Here is a 25,919-nt window from a genome sequence, read left to right as displayed (position 1 = left end):
CGAGAAATGACTCATGAAAGTTGTCCTCTGACCTCCACATGAACGCTATGGATGAGCATGCACACACACACACACACACACACACACTCCACACGATGTGATGTGCATGAGTGCTCACACACACACAAACACACACTCCACATGAATGCTATAGGATGTGCATGTGTGCGCACCCACCCACCGACACACCACATGAATGCTATGGGATTGCATGTGCACGAGCACACACACAGACACACACAATTATATAACAACAGTGATGCTCACCTCAGCACTACATTCTTTAAAATTAGAATTCTACAGAGAAGCCGGGCGGTGGTGGCGCACGCCTTTAATCCCAGCACTCGGGAGGCAGAGGCAGGCGGATCTCTGTGAGTTCGAGACCAGCCTGGTCTACAAGAGCTAGTTCCAGGACAGGCTCCAAAACCACAGAGAAACCATGTCTCAAAAAACCAAAAAAAAAAAAAAAAATCTCATCTAACTGGGACCATATCAGGACATAGAATTTGGGTACCCTGAGGTTTTTTTTTTTTTTCCATGGGCCATTGTCACTCACACAACTTCAGGATAAACTGTCTCTTATACCCTTTGAGGAGACAGTTGTGTTTTTGCTGACTCACTTACCCCCAACTTGATTTTAAGAGGTTAATATTGAATGGAAATTATTGTTGTTGGTGGTATTATTCTATTTATCAATTACTTCTTTATGGTGTGGGAAATGTAAGCAAAAGGTACTGTCTCTTCTATTAATGGGTTACATAAGACAAAACTCCATTAAAAAAAAACTGTGGGGGGCTGGAGAGATGGCTCAGCCATTAAGAGCATTGCGTGCTCTTCTAAAGGACCCGAGTTCGATTCCCAGCAACCACATGGTGGCTCACAACCATCTGTAATGAGGTCTGGTGTCCTCTTCTAGCCTGCAGGCATATATGTAAACAGAATATTTAAAAAAAAAAACAAAAAAAACTGTAATGCATAGCAGAAATCAAAATTCCTCCAGGGTCAGTTCTCTCCTTCTCTCCTCCTCCTCCTCCTCCTCCTCCTCCTCCTCCTCTTCCTCCTCCTTCTTCTTCTTCTTCTTTTTTTTCTTCTTCTTCTTTTTTGTTTTTGTTTTGTTTTTTGTTTTTTGAGACAGAGTTTCTCTGTAGCTTTGGAACCTGTCCTGGAGCTAGCTCTTGTAGACCAGGCTGGCCTCGAACTCAGAGATCTGCCTGCCTCTGCCTCCCAAGTGCTGGAATTAAAGGCGTGTGCCTCCACCGCCCAGCCAGTTCTCTCTTCTTGATATCAAAATATTTGCTCAAGGCTGCATTCTCTGTGAGAAATTGTGTTCTGCTTATCAACTGCGTCTGTTTGTGAGGCCAAGCTCTGGCCACTTTGGGTGAGGCACAGGGACCCTCTGGGTTAGGAATAAACACCCAGTGTGGATGCCCTGACCTCCGGGTGACCTTGCTCTGGGTGCACTTGCCTGATCGGTTTGGCACCACAGAGTTCCCTTCTGCTGGGAACCCTTTTGTGTTCCAAAGTATTTTGGATTGTGTGGTCGTTTTCTTGATATCACAAACCCATACATCACAATGGTAACAACCCTACCCTACCAAGGTCAAAGAGAATATTTACTAGTTAGTTCAGGGGCTGGGGATGTAGATCTTTGGTAGAATACTGGTTTCACAAACACAAAGCCCCGTGTTACATTCCCAGCACCTAACACGCTAGGTGTGGTGGTACTTGACTGTAGCCCCAGTACTTGGGAGGTAGAGAAAGGAGGAAGGAGAGTTCAAGGTCATCCTTGGTTAGCCAGTTTGAGACCAGCCTGGACTACTTAAGACCTCATCTCAAATCAAGCAAACAAACCAAACTCAAACAAAAGCCCATTACTTCGGGACGCTCACTGAGGCGTCAATGAGGTTGATACAGGTACCTAGCAGGTACCTAGATGGACACCATTTCAGTATGGATGCAAACCAATTCTCCTACTTGAATTCATCTCTGAGCCATTTTTATGGTGTGGCTCTCAGAGGCACCTAGCCTGTGTTTCAGAAGAATCTATCTCTGAAGCCTCGGTTTTTATTATTCCTTCTTCCACTCACCTTAAAACACTTCTGGCTTGGGGACGCCTCTCTGCCTTGTTAGTTAACCCCTCTATACTACAGAGTCAAACACAGCGTGTCATAGTTATTTACGTCCAGAACTGGTCCTCCAACTAGGCTGTCAGCTGGCTTGGACAGGGAGTGTGTATTACTCAGACCTGAATCACCAGCACCCAGCGGGCAATCGCTGTAAGATTGTTGAGTGGATAACACAATGAACATCACAATGAACACAATAATAACCCAATGGACAACACTGTGGGGCTTGCTCTGTTCAAGACAGGTACAGGGCACTCGTCAGCGCATATTATGTCAGCTGGACCTGGGATGACGTTTTGTTGACTTGTTGATTTTTCATTTCGTCTTTAAATTTTTACTATTTTTAAACAGGGTTTCACTCCAAGTCCCCATGTAGCTGAAGATAACCTTAAACTATTTTCTTGCCTCCAGCTCCAAAGTGGGGGGCATGTGTCACCATACCAGACTCCCCCCACTTTTAATCAGTTCCTCAGATACAATCACCTGTAAACCATGTTAACATGGTTGGGCAGTGGTGGTTCACAGCTTTAATCTCAACACTGGGAGGCAGAGGCAGGTGGATTTTTGCGTTTGAGGCCAGCCTGGTTTACATAAAATTTCAAGCTACTCAAGGCTACACAATGGGAACCTGTCTTCCTTGGAAAAATCTTAACAGGTTTTTGATACATAATTTATATATTCCATTATTCACTCATTTAGTTCAATACTCAATATTATTCATCTGTTTTGAGGCAGTGTCTTCCTGTAATCTTGGTTGTCCTGGAGTTCACTATCTAAACCAGGCTGGCCTCAAACTCACAAGAAATTCTCCTGCTTCTGCCTCCCAATTTATTCAACATTTTAAAAAGTTTATTTTCATGTGTGTGTGGGTGTGTGTGCATGTGTGAGTGTGTACAAGCATGTAAGTGCAGGTGCCCCAGGAGGTCAGAAGAGGGCATTGGATTCCCTGAGCTGGAGCACAGGGCCTTTATGTGTTTTGGTGATAACTCTGGTCCCCTGCAGAGTAGAACTCACCCACTCTTCACGGCTGAGCTCCAATAGTCAATGTTTTCAATATTCCTATAATTATGCCATCATCCTCATGTAGTTCCTCTTGTTTAAGAGAAAGGATCTTCGTACATATCCCTAGTTGACCCAGAATGCACCATGTAGCCCAAACTGCCTTCAAATTCAAGGCATTCCATCTGCCCCAGCCTCCCAAGTACCCGGATAACAGATGTTTACCACCCAAGATTTCCTACAATAGATTTAAAACGTTTTTTGTGCCCTCTAAAAGAAATTAAGTATCTTTTAAGTCGCTCCCTATTTCTGTCCAGCTTCTCTTTTTAGCCTTAACCAACCATTAACCTACTAGCTCTATATATTTGCTTCTACTTTTGTTTTGTGGTGTGTGTGTTAGACACAAGGTTTCTCTGTGTAGTGCATGTTGTTGTGGAGCTTGCTCTGTAGACCAGGCTGGCCTCAAATTCACAGAGATCTGCCTGCCTGTGCCTCTTGAGTGCTGGGATTAAAGGCATGCACCACCACCTGGCAAGATTTGCTTATTAGACTCTTTTTCTTTTCTTTTTGAAACAAGGTCTCCTGTATCGTAGTCTGGCCTTGAACTCACTATATAGAGGATGATCTTGAATCTTGAATCCTTCTGCCTCTAACTTCCAAATGCTGGAATTATAGCAGATATGGGCCAGCAGGTCCATCCCTTTTTCTTTTTAAAGGTTGATTTTATGTATATGTGTGAGTGCCTGCGTGTATGTATATACTTAACATGAATGCCTGGTGAGAGGCTATCAGAGGGCCCTGGATCCTTTGGAATCGAATTTATAGGTTGTTGTGAGCCACTATGTTGTGGTGTGGCTCACAACAACCTATATGTTGTCCTGATCCTCTGCTAGAATTGGAAGTACTCTTTACTGCTATGCCATCTCTCCAACTCCCTCCCTCCCTCCTTTCCTCCCTCCCTCCCACTTTTTTTTTTTTTTTTTTTTTTTTTGGTTTTTCGAGACAGGGTTTCTCTGTGGCTTTGGAGCCTGTCCTGGAACACGCTCTGTAGACCAGGCTGGTCTCGAACTCACAGAGATCCGCCTGCCTCTGCCTCCCGAGTGCTGGGATTAAAGGCGTGCGCCACCACCGCCCGGCGTCCCTCCCACTTTCTGTGTGGCCCTGGTTGTCTCTTATTCAGAGATGTGCCTGCCTCTACGTCCCCTTCCTGGAATTAAAGGCGTGTGCCACCATTCCTGGCTTTTTTTTTTTTTAATTTCATTCATTCATTCGTTTAACACAGGGTCACAGGGTCTCCAATAGCCCAGGATGGCTTGAAACTCACTATGCAGCTGGCCAGGAACTCGTGTCAATCCCCCTGCCTCAACCTCTCTAGGGTTGGAATAACAGGTAGGAGCAAACATGACCGGCTTGGGAGCTTTTAACGCATCCAAGGCCGGAACCTTATCTTATTTAAACACTAACAAAACCTAGACCACGAAGATGTTTAAATTCTGTCTCCAAACACTCGACAGGCTGAAAGTCGAAAAGCTAGGACACCTAGGACACCTAGGACCAAGGAGGAGCCCCGCCCATCCTGCAGCGGTCCGGGCGTGCAGCAGGCCGTCCCACAGTGCCTTGCGGCACGCACAGCGGCGGAGCGCCGTGCGGCGGTGGCGCAACGTGAGGCTCGTCCCTTCCAGCGGCTGCACGACGAAGCAGAGGCGACATGGAAGTGTAAGCGGCTCGTCCAAGGGAAACCCGACTCATCTGGGGACCATGAGGCGGCTGGCGGCCCGACCTCCGGACCGCGAGCTGGACGGGTGGGCGGAGTGGTCGGGCCGGAAGTACCTGGTGCCGGGGCGGCAAGGAAGGGATCCTGCTGGCCTGGCAACCGGCTCCCCTCCCACATTCGTTAGGGGAGGGGATGTGGGAGGAATAGATATTTTCTTTCTTTCTTTCTTTCTTTCTTTCTTTCTTTCTTTTTCTTTTTTTTCTTTCCTTTCTCCCTCCCTCACTTCCTCCTTTCCTCCCTCCCTCCTTCCTTCTTTACTATTATTTTTTTTTCCTGGTTCTGGGCTTGAAACTCAAGACCTTACCAGTACTCCCCAAGTAGTCTGCCCCCGAAGTACCTCGCAGTCACAATTACCATTTTGGGATGCGGGCTTTGCTGCTGATCCATATCCCCCCAGCCACCATCATCATCGTTTTGTAATGCTGGAGATGATACCCAGGAGTTCGCACGTGCTAGGCAAAGGCTTTGCCACCAAGCTGCAGCCCCAGCCATTCTCTCCGTCGTTATTTTGTGATACTGATAACCAGGGCTGTGAACATACCAGGTGTACTAGTTTCCTTTCTGTTGTGTGACAAACACCATGAGCAAAAGCAATTTAGGGGTAGAAGGGTTTATTGCAATTTTTTTTTTTTTAATTGAGACAGGGTTTCACTTTGTATCTCTGACTGTCCTAGAACTCACCCTGTAGACCAGGCTGGCCTTGAACTCACAGAGATCCGCCTGCATCTGGCTCCTTGACTCCTGGGATTAAAGGTGTGTGCCACCATGTGGCGGGGTTTATTACATCTTACACTTCAGGACACAATTTATAATTGAGGGAAGTCAGGGCAGGAACTCAAGGCAGGAACCTGAAGCAGAAAGCATTCAAGAACTCTGCTGTCTGGTATACTCTCTGGCTTTTCCTAACTTCTTTATACAGCCCAGGGCCCCCCACCCAAGGATGGTGCCATCTCTAGTGGGCTGTACTCTTGTGTTACTTAATAATCAAGACAGTCCCTCATGGACATGCCCACAAACCAACCTGACAAAGAGACAGCTCAATTGAGGCTTCTTCTCCAGATGAAGCTAGGCTGTTTCAAGTTCGAAAGTAAGATCAACTAGGCAGAGCCACACCTTTAATCCCAGCACTCAGGAGGCAGAGGCAGGCGGATCTCTGTGAGTTCGAGGCCAGCCTGGTCTACAGAACGAGTTCCAGGACAGGCTCCAAAGCTACAGAGAAACCCTACCTTGAAAAAAAAAAAATCAACTAGGCAAATTTTTGAGCTATATACCTCCCTAGCCTTCATCATCATACCATCATTTTATGATGTTGGGGATGGTATCCAAGAATCTTGCACGTGCTAGGCGGGTACCACTGAATGGCACCCTCCACACATTTATTATTGCTGCTATTATTTGTGGTGCTGGGGATGGAAACTAGGGATAACTAGGCAAGCACTTTAGCACCGAGCCAACCCCCTATCCTCGTATTGTGGTGTTTGGAATGGCAGTGTCCTGAACATTCTAGGCAGTTACTCTCCCACCAGCAAAGCCATCCTAACAGTTTTTTCTCCACACCTTTTTTTAAAAAGATGATTTGGGCCGGGCGGTGGTGGTGCACGCCTTTAATCCCAGCACATTTTGTTACTTTATTCTTTTATATGATGGTGGTTCTTCAATGTTTATGACCTTTCTTTTCCACTCATTTCCTGTCTGATTGTTTTTTTTAAATATTTTTTTAAATGTTTATTTATTTATTATGTATACAATATTCTGTCTGTCTGTATGTTTGCAGGCCAGAAGAAGGCACCAGACCTCATTACAGATGGTTGTGAGCCACCATGTGGTTGCCGGGAATTGAACTCAGGACCTTTGGAAGAGCAGGCAATGCTCTAAACCACTGAGCCAGCTCTCCAGCCCCTCCTGTCTGATTGTTTAAACCATAATTTAGCTCTTTCCCAGTCATTAGACAGTCTTTTTTCCTGTTTTCAGGTTCCCTCCCACCCCACCCCTAAGGTAGGGTCTCTTTTGTTCAAGGTTTAGCCTTGAGCTCACCAAGTAGTTAAGAGTGACCTTGACTACTTCCCACTGCTGAACTTTTTTGGTGCGTTACACCACACCCTGGTTTATGCAGTGCTGGGGATGGGGCTCAGGATTTTATGCAGGCTAGAAGAGCACTCTACTAACTGAGCTACATTCCCAACTCATGGTCCCCCCCCCTTTTTTTTTAAAGGCTTTAAAAATTATTTTTTTTATGCCTGGCAGTGGTGGTGAATGACATTTTACTCATAGCACAGAGACAGGCGGATCTCCGAGTCCAAGGCCAGCCTGGGTTACATAGTGAGTTACAGGACAGCCAGAATTACACAGAGAAACCCTGTCTCGAAAAAAAAAATCATTTAATGTGTGTATATGTCTTTGTGGGTTTGCGCATGTGCGTGCAGTGCCCTTGGAGACCAGAAGAGAGCATCTGATTCTCCAGAGCTGGAGTTCCTGTCCACCATCAGCCTCCTGATGTGGTGCTGGGATGCAAACTCAGGTTCTCTGCCAGAGCAGTACAAGCTCTTAACTGCTGAGCCTCTGCAGCCTGCCGTGGCTTTGCCTATGTAGTGTATAGTCAGAGTTGAACAAATGGACCTTGTCTTCTGTAGTGTGTGTGCGTTAGGAGTGCTGTCCTTTTACAGCTAGCGATATGGAGATTTAGAAAGAGAAGCAAAAGATACACAACAACCCAGCAATGGGCTTAGGAGGAGTGCTTGTTGGCTGGCTAGGAAGTGCAAGGTACAAGTTAAAGTGTTCGTTGACTTTGAAGCTTTCATTTTTCCTGTATCAAAGTTTAGTTTTTCAGAACATGAATTGATGACGTTTTAAGCATAGAAGAGTTTAGCAATTTTGTTCGTCATTTTGTTCGTAAGTTAAGTGTGTGGCAATGAATAGATACGGCTCACTTGTTTGTTTGTTCTGTTTTGGGGTGTTTATGTGTGCTTTTAAGGAAAGTGTCAATAGATCATTTTGTTCTGTTTATTCAGGATTCTGTTTTCCAAAGTGATTGTTTGCTTTCATTAAGTTGACTCAGCACATTAAGCACTCTTTACAGGTTAAATTTCAAATAGTAAGACAGCTTTAGTCCAGTAATGAATTACTTAAGGGACACTAAGTAACTGCCTACCTATAGCATAGATTCCATAGTCTTTAAAGTTCACTTAGGCCCAGGTTTGTAATCCTAGCATTTAGGATTAGCAGCAAGAGGAGGATCACAAGGTTAAGGGCAGCCCCAGCTCATAGCAAGTCCCAGGTCAGTCTGTTACACAGTGAGAGCCGATCTCAAAAATAAAGTAAAACCACAAACTCTGAGCTGAAGAGATCTATCCTCCACTTTGCAAATGCTGAGGTTACAATTGTGATTTCCAGTACCCAGTTTAAAAACAAACAAATGGCCTGGAGAGATGGCTCAGCACTAGCTGCTCTTGCAGAGGACCCAGGTTCAATTCCCGGCACCCACATGGTGGCTCACAACTGCCTGTAACTCCAGTTTCATTGGATCTAACACCTTCACGCAGACATACATGCAAGGAAAACATGAATGTAATGAAATAAAAATAAATAAATTTAAAAGACTTTATTTAAAAACCAACCAACCAAAGTTCTCACCTTATAGCCTGGGCTGCCTTTGAATTTCTAATCCTCCTTCCTTAACCTGACAGGTGCTGGTTTATACTGGGTGCCACTACACCTAGCTCCTTTGTTAACATAACTTTTATTGCATTTTAATTATCTATGAGTATATGTATGTCTCGGTGTACATGTGGGGGTCAGGACAACCTGTGGAAGTTAGTTCTTTTTTTCCACTCTGTGGGTCCCTGGGATTGAACTCAGATCATCAGGCTTGGTGGCGGGCTCCTTTACCTGCTAAGGCATCTCACTGAGGCCTTACTTGTTAAAAACTTTTTTAAAATTGAGTTCTCTTTATTTATGTATTGGGATACACATACTCCAGCACACCTGTGGAAGTCAGAGGACCACTTGTGGACTTAGTTCTTTTTCCACCATATGGGATCAAATTCAGGCTGTCAGGCTTGGCAGCAAGTGCCTTTACTCACTGAGCCATCTTGCCGGCCCGCTTGTTAAAGTTTCGCTATGGATATTTGCCTTATAGTTTGTCCAAGCATTCTCTCCATACACACACTTTATTCTGAACCATTTGACAGTTGCAGACATCATGTCATTATTTTACCCTTTTAAAAGTACTTTTTAAGCTGGGTGATGGTGTCACACGCCTTTCATCCTAGCACTCAGGAGGCAGAGGCAGGAGGATCTCTCTGAATTTGAGGCCAGCCTGCTCTACAGAGCTAGTTCCAGGCCAGTCAGGGCTATACAGAGAAAACTGTTGAAAACCAAAACCAACCAAACAAACAAAAAAGAACTTCCCTTGGGGCTGGAGATATGGCTGCATGGTTAAGCGCATTTACTGCACTTGTAGAGGACCTGGGTTCTATTTCCAGCACCCACATCAGATGGCCTACAGCTACCTATAACTTCAGCTTTAGGGGAATCTGATGCCCTTCTCTGGCCTTGGAAGGCACCTGAACACGTGCACATACACACATACACATAAATAAATAATAAGTCTTATAAAAAGAAATTTCCAAGATGTACAGCTCATGTAGGCCTTCATGGAAAAATGGTTAATTTACCCATTGACAAAAGATTTGGTTTTGGGGATTGCATTCTAAACACATGCTCTACCATTGAACTGTATCCTAGTCTCTCACTGGCTTTCTATTAGATGAAATTATTCCTAGAATATATTGGCATTTAATCTGCATAGCTGAGTAGCTGGGTCTTAAAATCAGCCAGATCTGGTGGTACACAACTACATTCTTAGCACTCAGATGCCTGCCTGAGGCAGGGGAATCATGAGTATAAAGGCCATAGTGAGATACTCCCTCCCCCCACCCCCCGAAAAAAAAAAAAAAAAAGAAATGGAAACTAGCCGGGTGGTGGCCGGGTGGTGGCCTAGGGCTTTGATCCCAGCTCTCGGAAGGCAGACAGGTGGATCTCTGTGAGTTCAAGGCCAGCCTGGTCTACAAAGTGAGTTCCAGGAATTAATTGGTTTCTGCCATCCAGAGTCTGCAAGATGCGATATCTGCCTCGTTCTCCTGATCCTCAAGCAGACTCATTAATGTCCCTGAGGGACTGCATAGGTTGGTGGTGGACTTCTTGCTTAATCTGTGTCGGACCCCCAGCTTGACCCCAGCTTGACCCCAGCTTGACCCAGCTCTCCATTTTTTCAAATTGTATGTGAAAGAGAATTCCCAGTTCTCTCCCTCTCTCTCATGCTAGAAAAGGCGGATGATGTTTGTTGGATTCTTACATCTGTTTCCTAGAGAGTGTTGGTGTGTGTTTGTGTTTGAGACAGGGTCTCCCCATGTAGCCAATGTCATCTTTCCCCATCCATCAGTGTTGTGCTTACAAGTATTCACCATCTTACCTCTGATTTTGTGTGTACAATATTGACTCAAGTAGTTGGGCAGTGACTTGGAATTTCTCAGTGCGTGACCACAGAGTGGTTTGTGATTTGGAAATAACATATAGCAGTGACGCTGGGAATGGACCCATTGCTATTCACCTTGAAGTGATCTATCACAGGCGCAGTGTTCCTCTGAGAGCAAGGGAACTGTAACTCAATTTCAACCAGTAGGAAGCCCTGTGGGCTCATTTCCTGATTCAATAGACATGATTTGATTTGTCTGTTTAGTTTTTTAAAAGACAGGCTCTCATTTAACTCAGTTTGGCCTCAAACTCCCTGTATAGCTGAGGATGACATTAGACTTCTGATACTTTTTCCTCTGATTACAGGCCACCGTGCCTGGTGTATTTGGTGCTAGATAGGAACCAAAGCCCTTGTCCTTGCTAGGCAAGCATTCTGCCAGCTGAGCTCTGCACTGTTTCTCTTGTGTTAGATTCTTTCTAAATATAATACCCTGCCTTGGGTTCAGTGTCCTTGGGATGAAGCAGGAGATGTGTGCAATTGTAGCATTTGCTGAATTACCAGGAGCATTTGACCAGGCGCTGCTCACCGATTTGATTTCTGTGCTGACATCACTGTGCTGTTGCCTTGTTGACCCGTGTTAGCTGTGGAAGAGCTCCGCTGTAATTGTTGACTGGGAAAAGCAGCCATCTCACGCCATGGTTTTGAAATTCTGTGCTGTCATTTTCACCGTGCAGGTCCACTCCGGGCGACAGACCGCACAGTGGTTCTTGTTGCCCGTGTGTCCGCTCCAGACTGCTCTATCTGGATTTTTAGATTCTGTTCTAGTTTCCCTTCACCTAGTCTACTCTCATTTTTCATAGTCATCATTATTTTCCAGTTCATGGAACTTCTTATTGTATGGCAAGTTACTTTACTCTCCGAGCCTGAGCTTTGTCATCTGAAAGTTGGAATCGTATTGATAGGCCCCTGCACTGGAGGGCTTTTAGTGAGAGTTGACATAATCTTTTTTTTAAAATTTATTTTATGCTCATAGGTGTTTTGTCTACATGTATGTCTGTATACCATGTGCATGCCTGGTGTCTTTGGAGGTCAGAAGAGGGCTAATTCCCTCATGATTGGAGTTACAAATGATTGTGAACCACCATGTGGATGCCATGAATCAAGCCCAGGTCTTGTGAAAGAGCAGCTAGCTAGTGCTCCTAATCATTGAGCCATCTCTTCAGTCTGAAATCTTTTTTAAATACTGGCCTCCATTCGTGGAGGTTCTAATCCTCAAATCTGCCATCTTACTTCACCAGAATGGAAAATCTTCATGAAATAAGACATTTAGCCTCACAGACGAAAGTAATGATAATCACATTTTCTAAGCACTTGCAATGTTCTACCTATATCTTTACATTTAATCCTGTATATAATCTTACAAAGGTGTATAACATTTAATCCTGTATATAATCTTAGAGAGGTGTATAGTATAATTTCCATGTTGTAAATGTGAAAATTTAATTGTAGAGATGAAATCACTTTAGAAAATACACACAGCCAATGACAGACATAATGGGGTTTAGAATCAGGTTATACTTCATATATATATATATATATATACACACATTTATATATGTATATATATAAATGAAGTGTATACATATATATAAATGATTTATGTGTGTATATATACATATATAAATATATTTATATGTATGTATGTCTGCTTGCTTGTCTGTGTACCATGTGAGTGCATGTGCCCTTGGAACCTGGAAGAGGGTATTGGAACAGGTCACAGGCAGTTGTGAGCTGTCTGATGTAAGTGCTAGAAACTGGACTGTACAAGAGCAGGAAGAGCTCCTAACCACTGAGCCATCGCTCCATTGTCCATGCTACACTAGATTGTTCCCATATCTTGTTTTAGCTGTGGTAAGCTTGGGGAGAAATTGGTCCAATAAAATCTACATCTTAACTTGGCAGTGAGGAAATCAGAACCTCAGCATGTCTGGTTTCAGTTGTCTTTAATTGTCATAGCATGCTGACTCTGGGCTGCTCAAAGCAATACGCCCTCTGCTGTCACGGTATGGGATGGGCCAGTTGTGATCTGAGTCGTTACTGATATATTTTGATATGATAGTGTGGAGTGGATCAGTTGTCATTTTGTGCCATAGCTGTGTTCATACAGGAGCAGTAACAGGTTGCTTATCAGTTATGCAGGGGAAAAACCAGGCTTTTAGCAACTAAATATGTGATGTTTCTGTGACTTTCATCGCATCCTTGACCCTTGCTGGGGTTTCTAGTGACAGTGTTTGTGCTAAAAGTACATAGGCCATTTCTGTCAACATGGAGGACTCAGGTTGCATGTAAGTTGTATGTCCAATATAGATATAATCTACATGGGAATAGAAAGTATAAAAAGACAAGATCTCCTGAGTAAATTGGGAACATGGGGACCTTGGGGGAGGGTTGAAGGGGGAGGGGAGAGGCAGGGAGGGGAGCAGAGAAAAATGTAGAGCTCAATAAATATCAAAAAAAAATATATAAAAAAAGGAAAGCCTTGGGACTGGAGAGATAGCTCAGTGGTTAAGAATGCTTGCTACATAATGAGAACCAGAATTTAGATCTCAGCACTCATGTGACAAGTCTAGGTATCCTGCAAACATCTGTAACTCCAGCTTTGAGGGGGTCAGTGCCTTCTGTGCACACAGGCATGCAAATCTACATACCCATGTAGAACATTCTTAGCTCTCATAGGCATACACACACACATAAGTAAATAAATATTGAAAGGAAAATTGTTTCTACCTGAAATTTGCTGATGCTGGACTAGCTAACCCAGTCAGGGCTCGCTAACCCAGGCAGGACTTAAGGCATTTCTAGTGTTAGATTGTTCTCGGTTCCTGAACTAGCTAGCTGGACCTCGACTAAAGGGATTATTTTCTAGACACTTGAGACCTTGTAATGGATGTGGATTGACATGGCTCACTGTTCCTTTGCAGGAAGGACGCGAACGCGGCACTGCTCAGTAACTATGAGGTAAGGGCTCTCACGGGCTGCTGTATTTCCCTCTTTTGGTTTTGTCTTTGCTTGTGAAGATGTTGGGTTAGTTTTCTTTTTGTTTTTTCTGAGATAGGGTTTCTCTGTAGCTTTGATGCCTGTTCTGAACTAGCTCTTTGTAGAACAGGCTGACCTCAAACTCTTGGAGATCCACTTGCCTCTGCCTCCCAAGTGCTGGGATTAAAGGTGTGCGCAGTCACTGCCTGGTTTAAAGAAAGATTAGTTTTCTTTAGAAATGACAACTCATTTGAAGTTTCCACTTTAACACAGGGTAGGTGGCCCCGGGCGGACTTTGGAATGGTCTGAGTTTTGTGAATTATGAATGGTTCCTTAGAGAAGCGGGGAGGCTCTGGTTCATAAGTGCCCTTCTGTAAATCCCAGGGTCTGTCGCTGGATTAGACAGGAGGAAGAGCTGCTGCTGTAGAGCCACTGCTTTCTATCAAAATCTTAGTCACTTTTAGTCCCAGCACTTCGGAGGCAGAGGCAGGTGGATCTCTGCGAGTTCAAGGCCAGCCTGGTCTACAAGAGCTAGTTCTAGGACAGGAACCAAAGCTACAGAGAAACAAAAGAAAAAAAAATCTTAGTTCTTTCCTGATTACCATCCTTTATTTCATTTGGATCTTCAAAGGGCCTCAGAGATTGATACCCTCATTTTGAGACTGAGTTGACTATTTTGAGTAATTTAGTAAGAGTGAGCAGCTTTATAATTCGGACTGATGGAGACAAAGAGGAAAGAAGTTGCTGAGAAAGGAGATCCTAGTATTTTTACTGCCTTCTGCTTTGCCTGGGTCTAGTTTGGTCCTGGCAAAGCAGTCTGGTGGGACAGCTCCAGGTGCAGAAGAGCCTGAGTATAAATTCCCTATCAGTGTCCATGTCACAGTGAAACCCAAAGTCTCGGGGGATCTGGGTCTCCATTCTGGGCTACGTGTGTGTAGAATCAACTCACTCTGCCATGTTGCTTACTAAAGACCCGCCTAAGTGGTTGTGGCTTAGCCTCGGGAAGGAACTATTCGTTGATTTTTAGGAACTACTTTGTACTGATTGGCCTTTGCTCAGTATTTGGGTGTTTGTTTCTTTGGGGAAACATGTTCATTAGGTCTCACACTACCGGTTTCCAGAGGTGGTAGGGTTGGGGGACTATTGGAAGTGGGTGTTACACACCTGCTAGCTTGTATTTTCCTCAGATCTCTGGTAGAATCTCAGAAACAGGAGTAAAGTCCCAATCACCTCCAGCCCGGCACTGATGTGTATGTGTTTTTCCTTTTCAGGGAAAGTTTTCTTCTAAGAATCATAGCGGGGGCTGGAGAGATGGCTCAGAGGTTAAGAGCACTGGCTGCTCTTCCAGAGGTCCTGAGTTCAATTCCCAGCAACCACATGGTGGCTCACAACCATCTGTACTGAGATCTGGCGCTCTCCTCTGGCGTGCAGGCATACATTGAGGCAGAATGTTGTATACATAATAAATAAATAAATCTTTAAAAAAAAAAGAATCATAGCGTTTCCCCTTTGTTTTTCTCAGCATACTGGGGACCCAGGGATTTTGTCATATTAGGCAAATCGTTGCCACTGACCAATATTCTCAGCTCTTTTTTTTTCTTTTGATGCTGTGTTTTATCATTTGTCTCATGCTCTTTCTGTTATAGAAAGAAATTATTATACTAGACTTGTATATTAAGCAGAGCCCTCTTAAAATATTTAGGAAAATCTACTTTCAAATAGTTATAATAGCTTGAGATAAGAAGGGATTAATGATGTATGTTTTTAATTTTTACATTAGATCTTATTTGTGTGATATGTATCTACATGGACATGGAGAACAGAGAACTTGTGGAAGTTGTTTTCTCCTTCTGCCGTGTGGGTCCAGAGATGGAACTCAGGTTGCCGTGTTTGGCAGCAAGTGCCTTTACCAGCTGAGCTGTCTCCCTGGCCTGTGATAGATGGCTTTGTTTGTTTTTTCGAGAGCTGTGGCTTTGGAGCCTGACCTGGAAATAGCTCTTATAGACCAGGCTGGCCTTGAAACTCACAGAGATCCACCTGGCTCTGTCTCCTGAGTGCTGGGATTAAAGGCGTGAACCACCACTGCTTGGCTACACATTTTTTAAATTAGTGTTCACAGTTATTATTTTAAGGGTTTTATTTTTAATTTCTAACGTGTGTGTTTGTGTGGGGGTATGTACATGTAAATATTGTGCCCCTAGAGGCCAGGCTAGGCCATCCCCTCGACCTGGAGTTACAGGTAATTGTGAGCTGGCCGATGGTCCTCTGCAAGAATAGCAAGTGCTCTTAGTCTCTGAGCTTTCTCTACAATATTTTAAATAATGGATGCTCACACCTTTGATCCCAGCACTCGGGAGTTAGAGGCCAACCTGGTCTACAGAGCAAGTTCAAGGACAGACTCCAAAGCTACACAAAAACTCTGTCTCGAAAAACCAATAGGTAGGTAGGTAGGTAGGTAGGTAGATAGATAGATAGATAGATAGATAGCTAAAGGAGACTTTGAATTGGTTTAGCTAAGAGAGCATCTGAAATATGCTGCACAATTCTAGGATGAACTACTTGATCTAAACCTGCTTGTGGGAAGTAGGTTTGTGGGAAGAAAGTGACATAACTTGACTGTCTTTTAGAACCTTGGAGAAACACATCGCTCAGCTTCACTGACAATATCTTTTGTGTCTCTTCCTAGGTGTACCAGCTGCTGACAGATCTCAAGGAGCAGCGGAAGGAAAGTGGGAAGAACAAACACAGTGCCGGGCAGCAGAACCTGAACGCCATCACCTACGAGGTGAGCCCAGCTGCTCAGAGCCTTCAGGGCCTCTCCAGTGGTGAGGGTGGGAGGAATGGGGATATTTGCCAGTAAGTGAGACAGAATAAAATGTCCTGAATAAAGTGCGTATTTGGGGTCCCCACAAAACGACCCTCAGATGCTCCCGGTCATCTGGCTGGGAGCCTTTTGCTCTCTCTGGATGAGAGTTGTGATAGGTGGGAAGCTCTGGGTCTGTTTCCTTGGAGGTGATAGCAGCTGGCCTATAGGAGATGCTGTGGATGGCGCCCTCTAGTGTTATAACCTCATGCAGGCTTTTGATAGTGCGACTTTGTGTTCCAGTTCTTGGGTAGGCCTAGGAAGTCAGGCAGCAGTTGACATGGTAGCTTCCCAGCAGCCCTTGGTAGTACCAGTATTATACTTTGCAGGCCTGGGGTGCCTGACAACTTTGGTCTTAAACACTTGATAGCTCTCTGGAACTCTTCCATCTGTTCTGAGATAGGATCTCAGGCTTCTTATGTAGCCCAGGATGATTTTGAACTCCCGATCCTCCTGCTTCTACTTCCCAGGTGCAGGGATTACACAGGCAAATGCTGCTACATCCCTGCCTGTTCTCTGACTCTCTACAGCCTCAGGCCTCCACCCACTCTTCATCACCATCCCTCCTGGTCCTTCCCTGCCTGCTTTGGGAGGCAGCTGCCAGCCTTGAAGCTCTGTGTCATCTTCAGTTGTCAGAGCAGGCTGCCCACGCCACCTTTGTTGTTGGCTGGTCAGCCGCTCAGCTTTGCCTCTCTGCTGCTCCACTGCCACCGTCTTTGCTGCTCCCTCACTGTCTGTGTTGCTTCTTCATGTTGCCCGAGCAGCTTGCTGTGCTAGACACGGGACAGGAAAAACCGCTGACGGAGAAATCAGCTGAGAGAAGCATTTTACTGGGCCTGTGGCGACATCAGGGAAGGGCTGCAGTACGGAGGGTGAGGGTGTCTTCTAGCCATCTCACCAGTGAACTGACCCCTACTTAGTCACAGAAGGGCTGTGTCAGTCCAGGTTCTCTTAGAGGGATGGAATTCATGGGGTAAAACTATCTATGTTACACACACAAACATTGAGTCAGGTTTAAAATAGTAACACCAGTAGACCCGAGAGCTAAGAACCCTGTAGTTTCTTGGTCCTTGAGACTCAGTGCCTCAGCAGTCAGAATATTTCCACAACAGCTGGCTCTCAGTTGGGGTGGGAGCAACTGGTAGTTAGTTTCCTGGGGAACTGCTGGTCTCTAGTCCACGACGAAAGCTTAGAAACACTGGTCCTGATACCAGTGTGGGAATCAGCAACAGGGCAGGTTAACTCAGTAGAGGGAGGCCATGTGAACGGGCAAGGTGACCCTCCTTCTGGACTACCAGCAGAAAGTGTGGCTCACAACACGAGTGGGACCCCACATCAATCAAGGCAATCAGGACACTTCTTTAGGAGAGGCTTCCTACTCAGGTGGTTCTAGTTTGTGGCAAGTTGACATGGAGACCAACCATGATAAGGGGTGTTGGTAGTGACCACAGAGGACCTCACATGCAGATAAAGTCTATGTTTGCTCCAGTCATAGCCTCGTCTCTCTCACACAAGTCATACAGACCCCTGCGAGGCCATCAAGGAAATGCTCTTCCTCTGGCTTACATGGAAATGTTTGCAGGATCATCTAGAGTTCATTGTGGTTTGTGATAACAACAGTAAAAATCCAGTAGAGACTGTTCAAAACAGTCCTTTCTGTTCAGGAGCCACAACACAGTGATTGTTATGCCATTCCCCAAGGTGTCTAGGAAGCTATCCAAATGGCTGTCTAACATGGTGTCCACTGACTTACAGTCCTTTAACTCAGGAAGGGAGAGCTCAGTGAGGGGTAAGATTGTCTGGTGCCGCAGGGTCTTGGCTCATGTAGGAAAGGGACAGCAGAGTCCGTGCTTAACGAAGAGAACAGAATAACACTGATGATGTGTAACAGTGGTAGCACAGCTTAGCTCCTGTTATCTGTCTCAGGACTGAAGCTATTACAGTCACAGTGACAGCTTGCTACAAGGAAAGGATTCAGATTAAAATTAGCCAAGAGAATAAAAAAATAGGGGAATATCCAAGTCATAGTTTCCACTGTCCTCACACATGGACTTGAGTTACTACTTTTCTAAAGTCGGTCTGTGGCCGTAGCATGGAATGTTGCCAGCAGGGAAGCTCTGCTGGGTCGTGATGTACACTGGTCTTATGCTATCTAACCCTTGCTCTGAAACTGTAGAGGTGTGGCCAGCCCCTAAGTTAGGCTGATAAGCAGAATTACCCAGGGGCCCAGGCATAACATTCCAGGGACCTGGAAATCTCCACCTACAAATCTAGGACAAAGGCTAGAACTGTTCTTTGTGCAAGGCCAAATTAATTTTTTTCCCTTTTCTTCAGTTTTTTGAGGCAGGGTCTCACTGTGTAACCTTGGTTGACCTAGAACTCACATGCCAGGGTGGTTTGGAACTCAAGAGATCTGCTTGCCTCTTCCTCTTTAGTGCTGGGTTTAAAGGCATATAAAAAGAAAGCAAAATTAATTCATAAGGTTGTTCTTCCTAACCTGTTTGGGAATTGAATGGAAACAGCAAGCAAGTATTACATTAGAATGTTGTATAAACTGCAGCTCATCATAGCCTAAAGACAGGTCATCATCAACAACAACAACAAAACTCCCCAAGTGTTGGGCTAGAACTCTTGAGTACTTTGGGGTTGGAGTGATGGCTCAGCAGTCAGAAGTGCTTATTGCTCCTGAGTTTGACTTTAGCACCTGCACTGGGCAGCTCGCAGCCACCTGTAACCAACTCCAGTGTCGGGATCAGTATTTCTTTCCTCTGCCCCTGCTCTTTTATATACATACTCGCACATGCGCACACATAAACATAATTTAAAAATAAAAATAACTCTTAAAAATCTGAAAATTTTAGAATATTAAATTATAACACTGCTTTCCTTTTTTCTTATTCAGAACTATTTTTTCTTTTTTTTTATTTTAAATTTATTTATTTATTAAGGATTTCTGCCTCCTCCCCGCCACCGCCTCCCATTTCCCTCCCCCTCCCCCATCAAGTCCCTCTCCCTCATCAGCTTGAAGAGCAATCAGGGTTCCCTGACCTGTGGGAAGTCCAAGGACTGCCCACCTCCATCCAGGTTTAGTAAGGTAAGCATCCAAACTGCCTAGGCTCCCCCAAAGCCAGTACGTGCAGTAGGATCAAAAACCCATTGCCATTGTTCTTGAGTTCTCAGTATTCCTCATTGTCCGCTATGTTCAGCAAGTCCGGTTTTATCCCATGCTTTTTCAGACCCAGGCCAGCTGGCCTTGGGTGGATTTTATGTATTTGAGTATTTTGCTTGCATGTATGTCTATGTACCACGTGCATGCCTATTTGCCTGTGGAGGTCAGAGAAGGGTGTCAGTTCTTTGGAACTGGATAGTTGGGAGCCACAGTGTGAATACTAGGAATTGAACCTGAATCCTCTGCAAGAGCAGTGTGTGCTCTTAACCACTAAGCCATCTCTCCAGCCCCTTATTCAAATTCCTGTATCCTGGGGCTCCAAATGGCTCAGTGGTTTTGAGCACATATTGCTCTTGTAGAGAGTCCACGTTGATTCCCCAGCACTCATGCTGAGTGACTCAGTTGTTTGGAACTCTGGTTTTAGGAGGTTCTGAAGCCTTTCACCTCCACAGATACCTGTATTCAAAGGCATACCCACATAGAATCACATAATTAAAAATAAAAATAGATCTTTAAAAAACCCTCACATTGGGGCTGGAGAGATGGCTCAGTGGTTAAGAGCACTGGCTGTCCTACAAGAGGACCTGGGTTCGATTCCAGGCACCCATATGGCAGCTCACGGCTGTCTGTGGCTTCAGTTTCAGGGGATCCAACACTCTCCCACAGGCATACATTCAGGCAAAACACCAATGCCCATGAAATAAATAGAAAAAAAAAAAAAACCTCACATTTTTTTCCTTTTTTTATTGATATTTATTGAGCTCTACATTTTTCTCTGCTCCCCTCCCCACCACTCCCTTCCCCCCTTTTCCTTACCCATTGTTTGATCGAGGGACATTTAGGTTGTTTCCAGGTTCTGGCTATGACAAACAAAGCTGCTCTGAACATAGTTGAGCACATGTCCTTGTGGCACAATTGAACATCCTTTGGATATATGCCCAAAAGTGATATTACTGGGTCTTGAGGGAGGTTGTTTCCTAATTTTCTGAGAAATTGTCACACTGACATCTAAAGGGGTTGTACCAGCTTGCACTCCCACCAGCAATGCAGAAGTGTTCCATTTACCCCACAACCTCTCCAGCATAAGTTGTCATCAGTGTTTTTGATCTTGGCCATTCTTTTTTTTCTTTTGGATTTTTTTGAGACAGGCTTTCTCTGCAGCTTTTTGGTTCCTGTCCTGGAACTAGCTCTTGTAGACCAGGCTGACCTTGAACTCACAGAGATCCGCCTGCATCTGCCTCCCGAGTGCTGGGATTAAGGGCGTGCGCCACCACTGCCCGGTCAATCTTGGCCATTTTTACAGGTCTAAGATGGAATCTTAGAGTTGTTTTGATTTGCATTTCTCTGATGACTAAGGATGTTGAACATTTCCTTAAGTGTCTTTCAGCCATTTTAGATTCCTCTGTTGATAGTTCTCTGTTTAGGTCTGTACTCCATTTTTTTTTTTATTGGATTATGTGTTCTTTTGGTGTCCAATTTCTTGAGTTCTTTGTATATTTTGGAGATCAGACCTCTGTCTGATGTGAGGTTAGTGAAGATCTTTTCCCATTCTGTAGGCTATTGTTTTGTTTTGCTGACTGTGTCCTTTGCTTTACAGAAGCTTTTCAGTTTCAGGAGGTCCCATTTATTAATTGTTTCTCCCAGTGTCTGTGCTGCTGGAGTTATATTTAGGAAGTGATCTCCTTTGCCAATGCATTCAAGTGTACTTCCCACTTTCTCTTCTATAAGGTTCAGTGTGGCTGGCTTTATGTTGAGGTCTTTGATCCATTTGAACCTGAGTTTTGTGCATCGTGATAGATATGGGTCTGTTTTCATTCTTCTACATGTTGATATCCAGTTGAATATGCTTTCTTTTTTCTATTTGATATTTTTTGCTTCTTTATCAAAGATCAGGTGTTTGAAGATGTGTGGATTGATATCCGGGTCTTCTATTTGGTTCCATTGGTCCTCCTGTCTGTTCTTATGCCAATACCTGGCTGTTTTCAGTACTGTAGCTCAGTAGCAAAGTTTGAAGTCAGGGATTGTGATGCCTCCAGAAGTTCTTTTGTTGCACAGGATTGTTTTGGCTATCCTGGGTTTTTTGCTTTTCCGAATGATGTTGAGTATTGTTCTTTCGAGGTCTTTGAAGAATTTTGCTGGGATTTTGATGGGCAAAAACCCTCAAAATATTTATATCTTATGTTTGGCTTTATTTTGTGTATTTATTTTTTAGACATTAAAATACATATCAAAAACGCCATGCAGGAACCAGAGTCCTGCGATTGTTCAAGAATTCCTCACAGCAATGAAAAGCCACAAGCTGACCAAGTAAGTTATCCTCAGTAGGCAACAGGTAACACAAAATGCAGTGAGAATAATGCCTTAGAATAGTTTCTTACAACAGCTGCATCTTCATTCAGTCACACTTTGGCCTCATAATTGCACATGGAACTGTTTTTTCTTGTTTTGGGTTTTTTGTCCCCCCCCCCTTTTTTTTTAAGATGGGGTTTCTCTGTAGCCCTGGCTTTCCTGGAACTCACTCTGTAGACCAGGCTGGCCACAGAGATTCAGAGATGCCTCTGCCTCCTGATGCTGGGATTAAGGGCGGACACATTATTGTTTTAAAGTGGGATGATGGTATTGTGAGAAAAGACAACTGAAAATTAGACACATGGCCTTAAAGAGCCACTGCGTCCTTATCCGAGTCTTTCCTTAGTGTTCATAAAGCTCTTTGCTGCCTGTCAGTGTAGCCAAATGAGATTGAAAGTAGGATTCAGTTGAGTTGCAAGTGTAGCTCAGTGCTCATCTTTACCTTGCATGCTAGCATGTGTGAGGGTTTCATCCCCAGAACTATTGGAGGTTTGGGGTTGCAGGGAAGGGGAAGGAAGGCAGGCAAAAAAAGAGAAAACAATACAAACAAAGACAATGGAAGTTCTTTTTATAAGATAAATGAACAAAGTTACCTGGTGTTGTATTTGCTTGAGGTAGAAGTGGCTTGACTATAGTCTGCCTGCATCTCAGATGCCTCCCGGCAGCTTTTTTTGGCCTTTAATATATATGTGAGTTCAGTTTACAAAAGCTAAAAACACAGGTTAAGGGTTTACATTAGGAGACAACCAGTCCATGTCTTTTAGGATTAGTGTTAATGTTGATAACTTCCAAAAGCTGCTTCGTAAATTTTTGTTTGTTTGGGTTTTTTTTGTTTTGTTTTTTGGGTTTTTTTGTTTTGTTTTTTTGGTGTTTGTTGATACTAACCCAGGCCTCGGCACATGCTAGGTGGTATTGTTGAACACTGATCCAGCCCTGCAGTTGCTTTTGTTACTGTGTTCGGGATGATGATTGCTACACTTCTCCACCTCTGTACTTTATTTTATTTTTTTTTTAAACTTTTTTTTTTACTTATTTATTTAACTTTATTATGTTTGTTGGTGTGAAGGTGTCAGATCTCATGGAACTGCATTTTTCAGACAGTTGTGAGCTGCCATGTGGGTGCTGGGAATCGAACCCGGGTCCTCTGGAAGAGCAGTCAGTGCTCTTAACCGCTGAGCCATCTCTCCAGCCCCTCCACCTCTGTACTTTAGGTGAACACTGGAGACAAACCTCTTTTAAACTCTGTGTGTGTGTATGTGTGTGTGTGTGCATGTGTGTGTGTGTATGTGTGTGTGTGCGCGTGTGTGTACGTGTGTGTGTGTGTGTGTGTGTGTGTGTGTGTAGTTGCGCTTGGAGGCCAGATGAAGACATCAGATCCTCTGGAGCTGGAGTTACAGTTGTTTGTGAGCTTCCTAATGTGGGTGCTAAGATCTCAACTCTGGACTTTGGAAGGGTAGCCATTGCTCTTAACCACTGAGCCATCTCTCCAGTTCCCCTTCCACTGTCTGCACACGGTTATGAATGACTTTTTTGCTAGACCCGCTGGTCGTCCATTCAGTTCAACACTTTCCTTTTTGTGTTGTGATAATAGCTCACACCTTTGATATTCTAAGGTCTGAGTTAGCATGAGTTTACTATCTGTTCTTTTCCTCTGAAAATAAGTCATATTTTCCTGGTTGAAATAACTTTATGAATTGTATTCTGGGCCTTTTGATGATTCAGATAGTTTAGACTGGCAATTCTGTTTTTACAAGCCTCTGTTAATGCTGCCCCTTTGTTATGTAGTGTGTAGCCAAATTTACTGGGGTTTTTCATTGTCATCAATGGGAATTGGCCTTAAAAGCATAATTGCTCTTTAAATTCTTTAAATTAATTAATTAATTAATTAATTTGCTTTTTTGGGGTTTGTTTTGTATTTTGAGACTTGGTTTCTTTGTGTGGCCTTGGAACTCTCTCCGTAGACTAGGCTGGCTTTGAACTCACAGAGATTGTCCTGCCTCTGCCTTTTGAGTTCTGGGATTAAAGGTGCCGCCACCACCCAGTAAAATGTATTACTGGAATTTTTGTGGTATTAATGTTTTGCCCACATGCATATGTGTATGTATGTGCATCACGTGTGCCTGTTGGGTCCCCTGGAACTGGAGTTATAGTGTGTTGGGAACCACCATGAGGATGCTGGGAATCAAGCCAGAGTCCCCTGTAAGAGCAGCCAGTTCTCTTACCTGCTGAACCATCTCTCCAGCCCCTTAAAATTATTTTTAATTGTGTGTGTGTGTGTGTGTGTGTGTCTGCGTGTCTGCATGTGGATAAGTTCAGGTGAGTGCAGATGCCTGAGGATGGCAGAAGCTTGGGATCCTCTGTAGCTGGAGTTATAGATGGTTGTAAGATACCTGACATGAGTGATGGGAACTGAATCCAGGTCCTCTGCAAGAGCAGTACACTCTCTTAACCTCTGAGCCATCACGCCAGCCCCATGTGACAGAAATCTTTTTTTTTTTTAATTTATTTATACAATATCCTGCCTGTAGGCCAGAAGAGGGCACCAGATCTCATTATAGGTGGTTGTGAGCCACCATGTGGTTGCTGGGAATTGAACTCAGGGCCTCTGGAAGAGCAGTCAGTGCTCTTAACCGCTGAGCCATCTCTCCAGCCCTGTACAGAAATCTTAATGACTGATTTTTCAAGTCCTTTTGCAAGTGTTTGTCTATTTGGATGTAGTCCCTGCATCTTTTCCATGGTGGAGAACTTGCTTAGCATGGCTAAGGTTCTGAGTTATATCACCAGTGTTGGCGAAAGAAAGAAAGAAAGAAAGAAAGAAAGAAAGAGGGGGCTGGAGAGATAGCTCAGTGGTTAAGAGCATTGCCTGCTCTTCCAAAGGTCCTGAGTTCAATTCCCAGCAACCACATGGTGGCTCACAACCATCTGTAATGAGGTCTGGTGCCCTCTTCTGGCCCGCAGGCATACACACAGACAGAACATTTGTATACATAATAAATAAATAAATATTTAAAAAAAAAAGAAAGAAAGAAAGAAAAGAAGAGGGAACTGGTTGGAGAAAGGGAGGAAGAGAGAGAAAAAAACCTATAAAATAGGAATCGCTTTGCAAATTGTTTCAGACTTGGTGGAATACACATTAACTTAAAGCCCACTTCAGTAGAGAATTAGCTGGCTCCCTTTCCAATTGTGGTCTTCAAACTAATCATTTATAACGTCTCATATAGCCTTTTACATCTTTACCTCTTGGTTTTACGACTGCCTGGGCAAAAGCTCCTGACGTGCTGCACAGTGGCCAGTAGAGGGATCCAGCAAGCTTCTTGCTCTGTAGCTGACTTCTGCCTCTTTGCCTGCATGACTGATGAAGGGGCGACTTGCCAGATAAGACGGTGGCCAGCCTTGCTAACCAAGGAATCATGTTACAAACTGTGTTTAACATCTCCTTTCAATCTTATATTTGATCTTGAAGTCACCTTCTTTCTGTTGTGCTTGGGGAGCCATTCATTATTTTGCTAAGATATCTTTACTGGAGTCCTTGAGGGTAGGCTAGGGGTTGTGTTTGTGTGACTTCGCAGACTTCATCAACAAAATAATACAGTTGGAATTCAACTTCAAGTCACTGATACCATGTGTTATGTAATTTTTTGTTTAGTGTGTTACCCCACTCTCCACCAAAATTGATTCTTTAATAGTTTAGATTTGGCCTGATCTCTATTTCTCAGTGCCTAACTAGCAGCCCCTGCTCCTATCCTGAGATCACCCTTTAAGGCACACAGCTGTGGAGAGGGACACTGGTCCTCACAGGCCAGCTCAGTTAGGTCTGCAGGAATTCTGCCAGTCTTCTCTCCTGCACACACATTACTCCAGGGGTTTGACGTGGACCTCAGACCAGCAGAGCTCAAGTGTAGATGATGGGTTCTCAGGTTTCCCTGGTGGTCTTACCTGGTCTGCTCTCAGAACATCAACTCCTGCTTCCTGTCTCCTCGGAATCGCCACAAGCTTCTGCTCGAAGTCGAGGCTTCCCTAGCCCTTCCTTCCGCTCACCCTTCAGACTGCATTTGTATAATGCCAGCTCTGTCTCTCTCAGTGCTATGATGGGGGGACACAGTGGAGAGGCGCGCAAGTGTCGGTTTTAG

General features: G+C 44.3%; 1 protein-coding gene across 2 annotated transcripts in view; it reads left to right on the top strand.

The window, feature by feature from the left end:
• Positions 1-4,750: 4,750 nt before the first annotated feature.
• The window catches only part of LOC121446046 (CGRP receptor component), a 40,059-nt gene continuing 18,890 nt past the window's right edge, over positions 4,751-25,919 (top strand). Inside the window, exons 1-4 of one of the 2 annotated variants that reach the window (XM_041648374.1) lie at positions 4,751-4,841; positions 13,354-13,390; positions 16,095-16,193; positions 21,653-21,747. In XM_041648374.1, coding sequence (XP_041504308.1) covers positions 4,834-4,841; positions 13,354-13,390; positions 16,095-16,193; positions 21,653-21,747 — 239 coding nt within the window. In that variant the 5' untranslated portion in view covers positions 4,751-4,833. Of the gene's footprint in view, positions 4,928-13,353; positions 13,391-16,094; positions 16,194-21,652; positions 21,748-25,919 lie in introns of both variants that reach the window. The other variant, XM_041648373.1, reaches the window with a different exon arrangement.

This window comes from Microtus oregoni, unplaced genomic scaffold, assembly GCF_018167655.1.
Source record: "Microtus oregoni isolate MIOR12 unplaced genomic scaffold, Mior012 000003F_ref0000135, whole genome shotgun sequence".
Classification (NCBI taxonomy): Eukaryota; Metazoa; Chordata; class Mammalia; order Rodentia; family Cricetidae; genus Microtus; species Microtus oregoni.
Note: the sequence above shows the minus strand (reverse complement) of the source record. Positions and strands in the feature narration are given on the sequence as shown.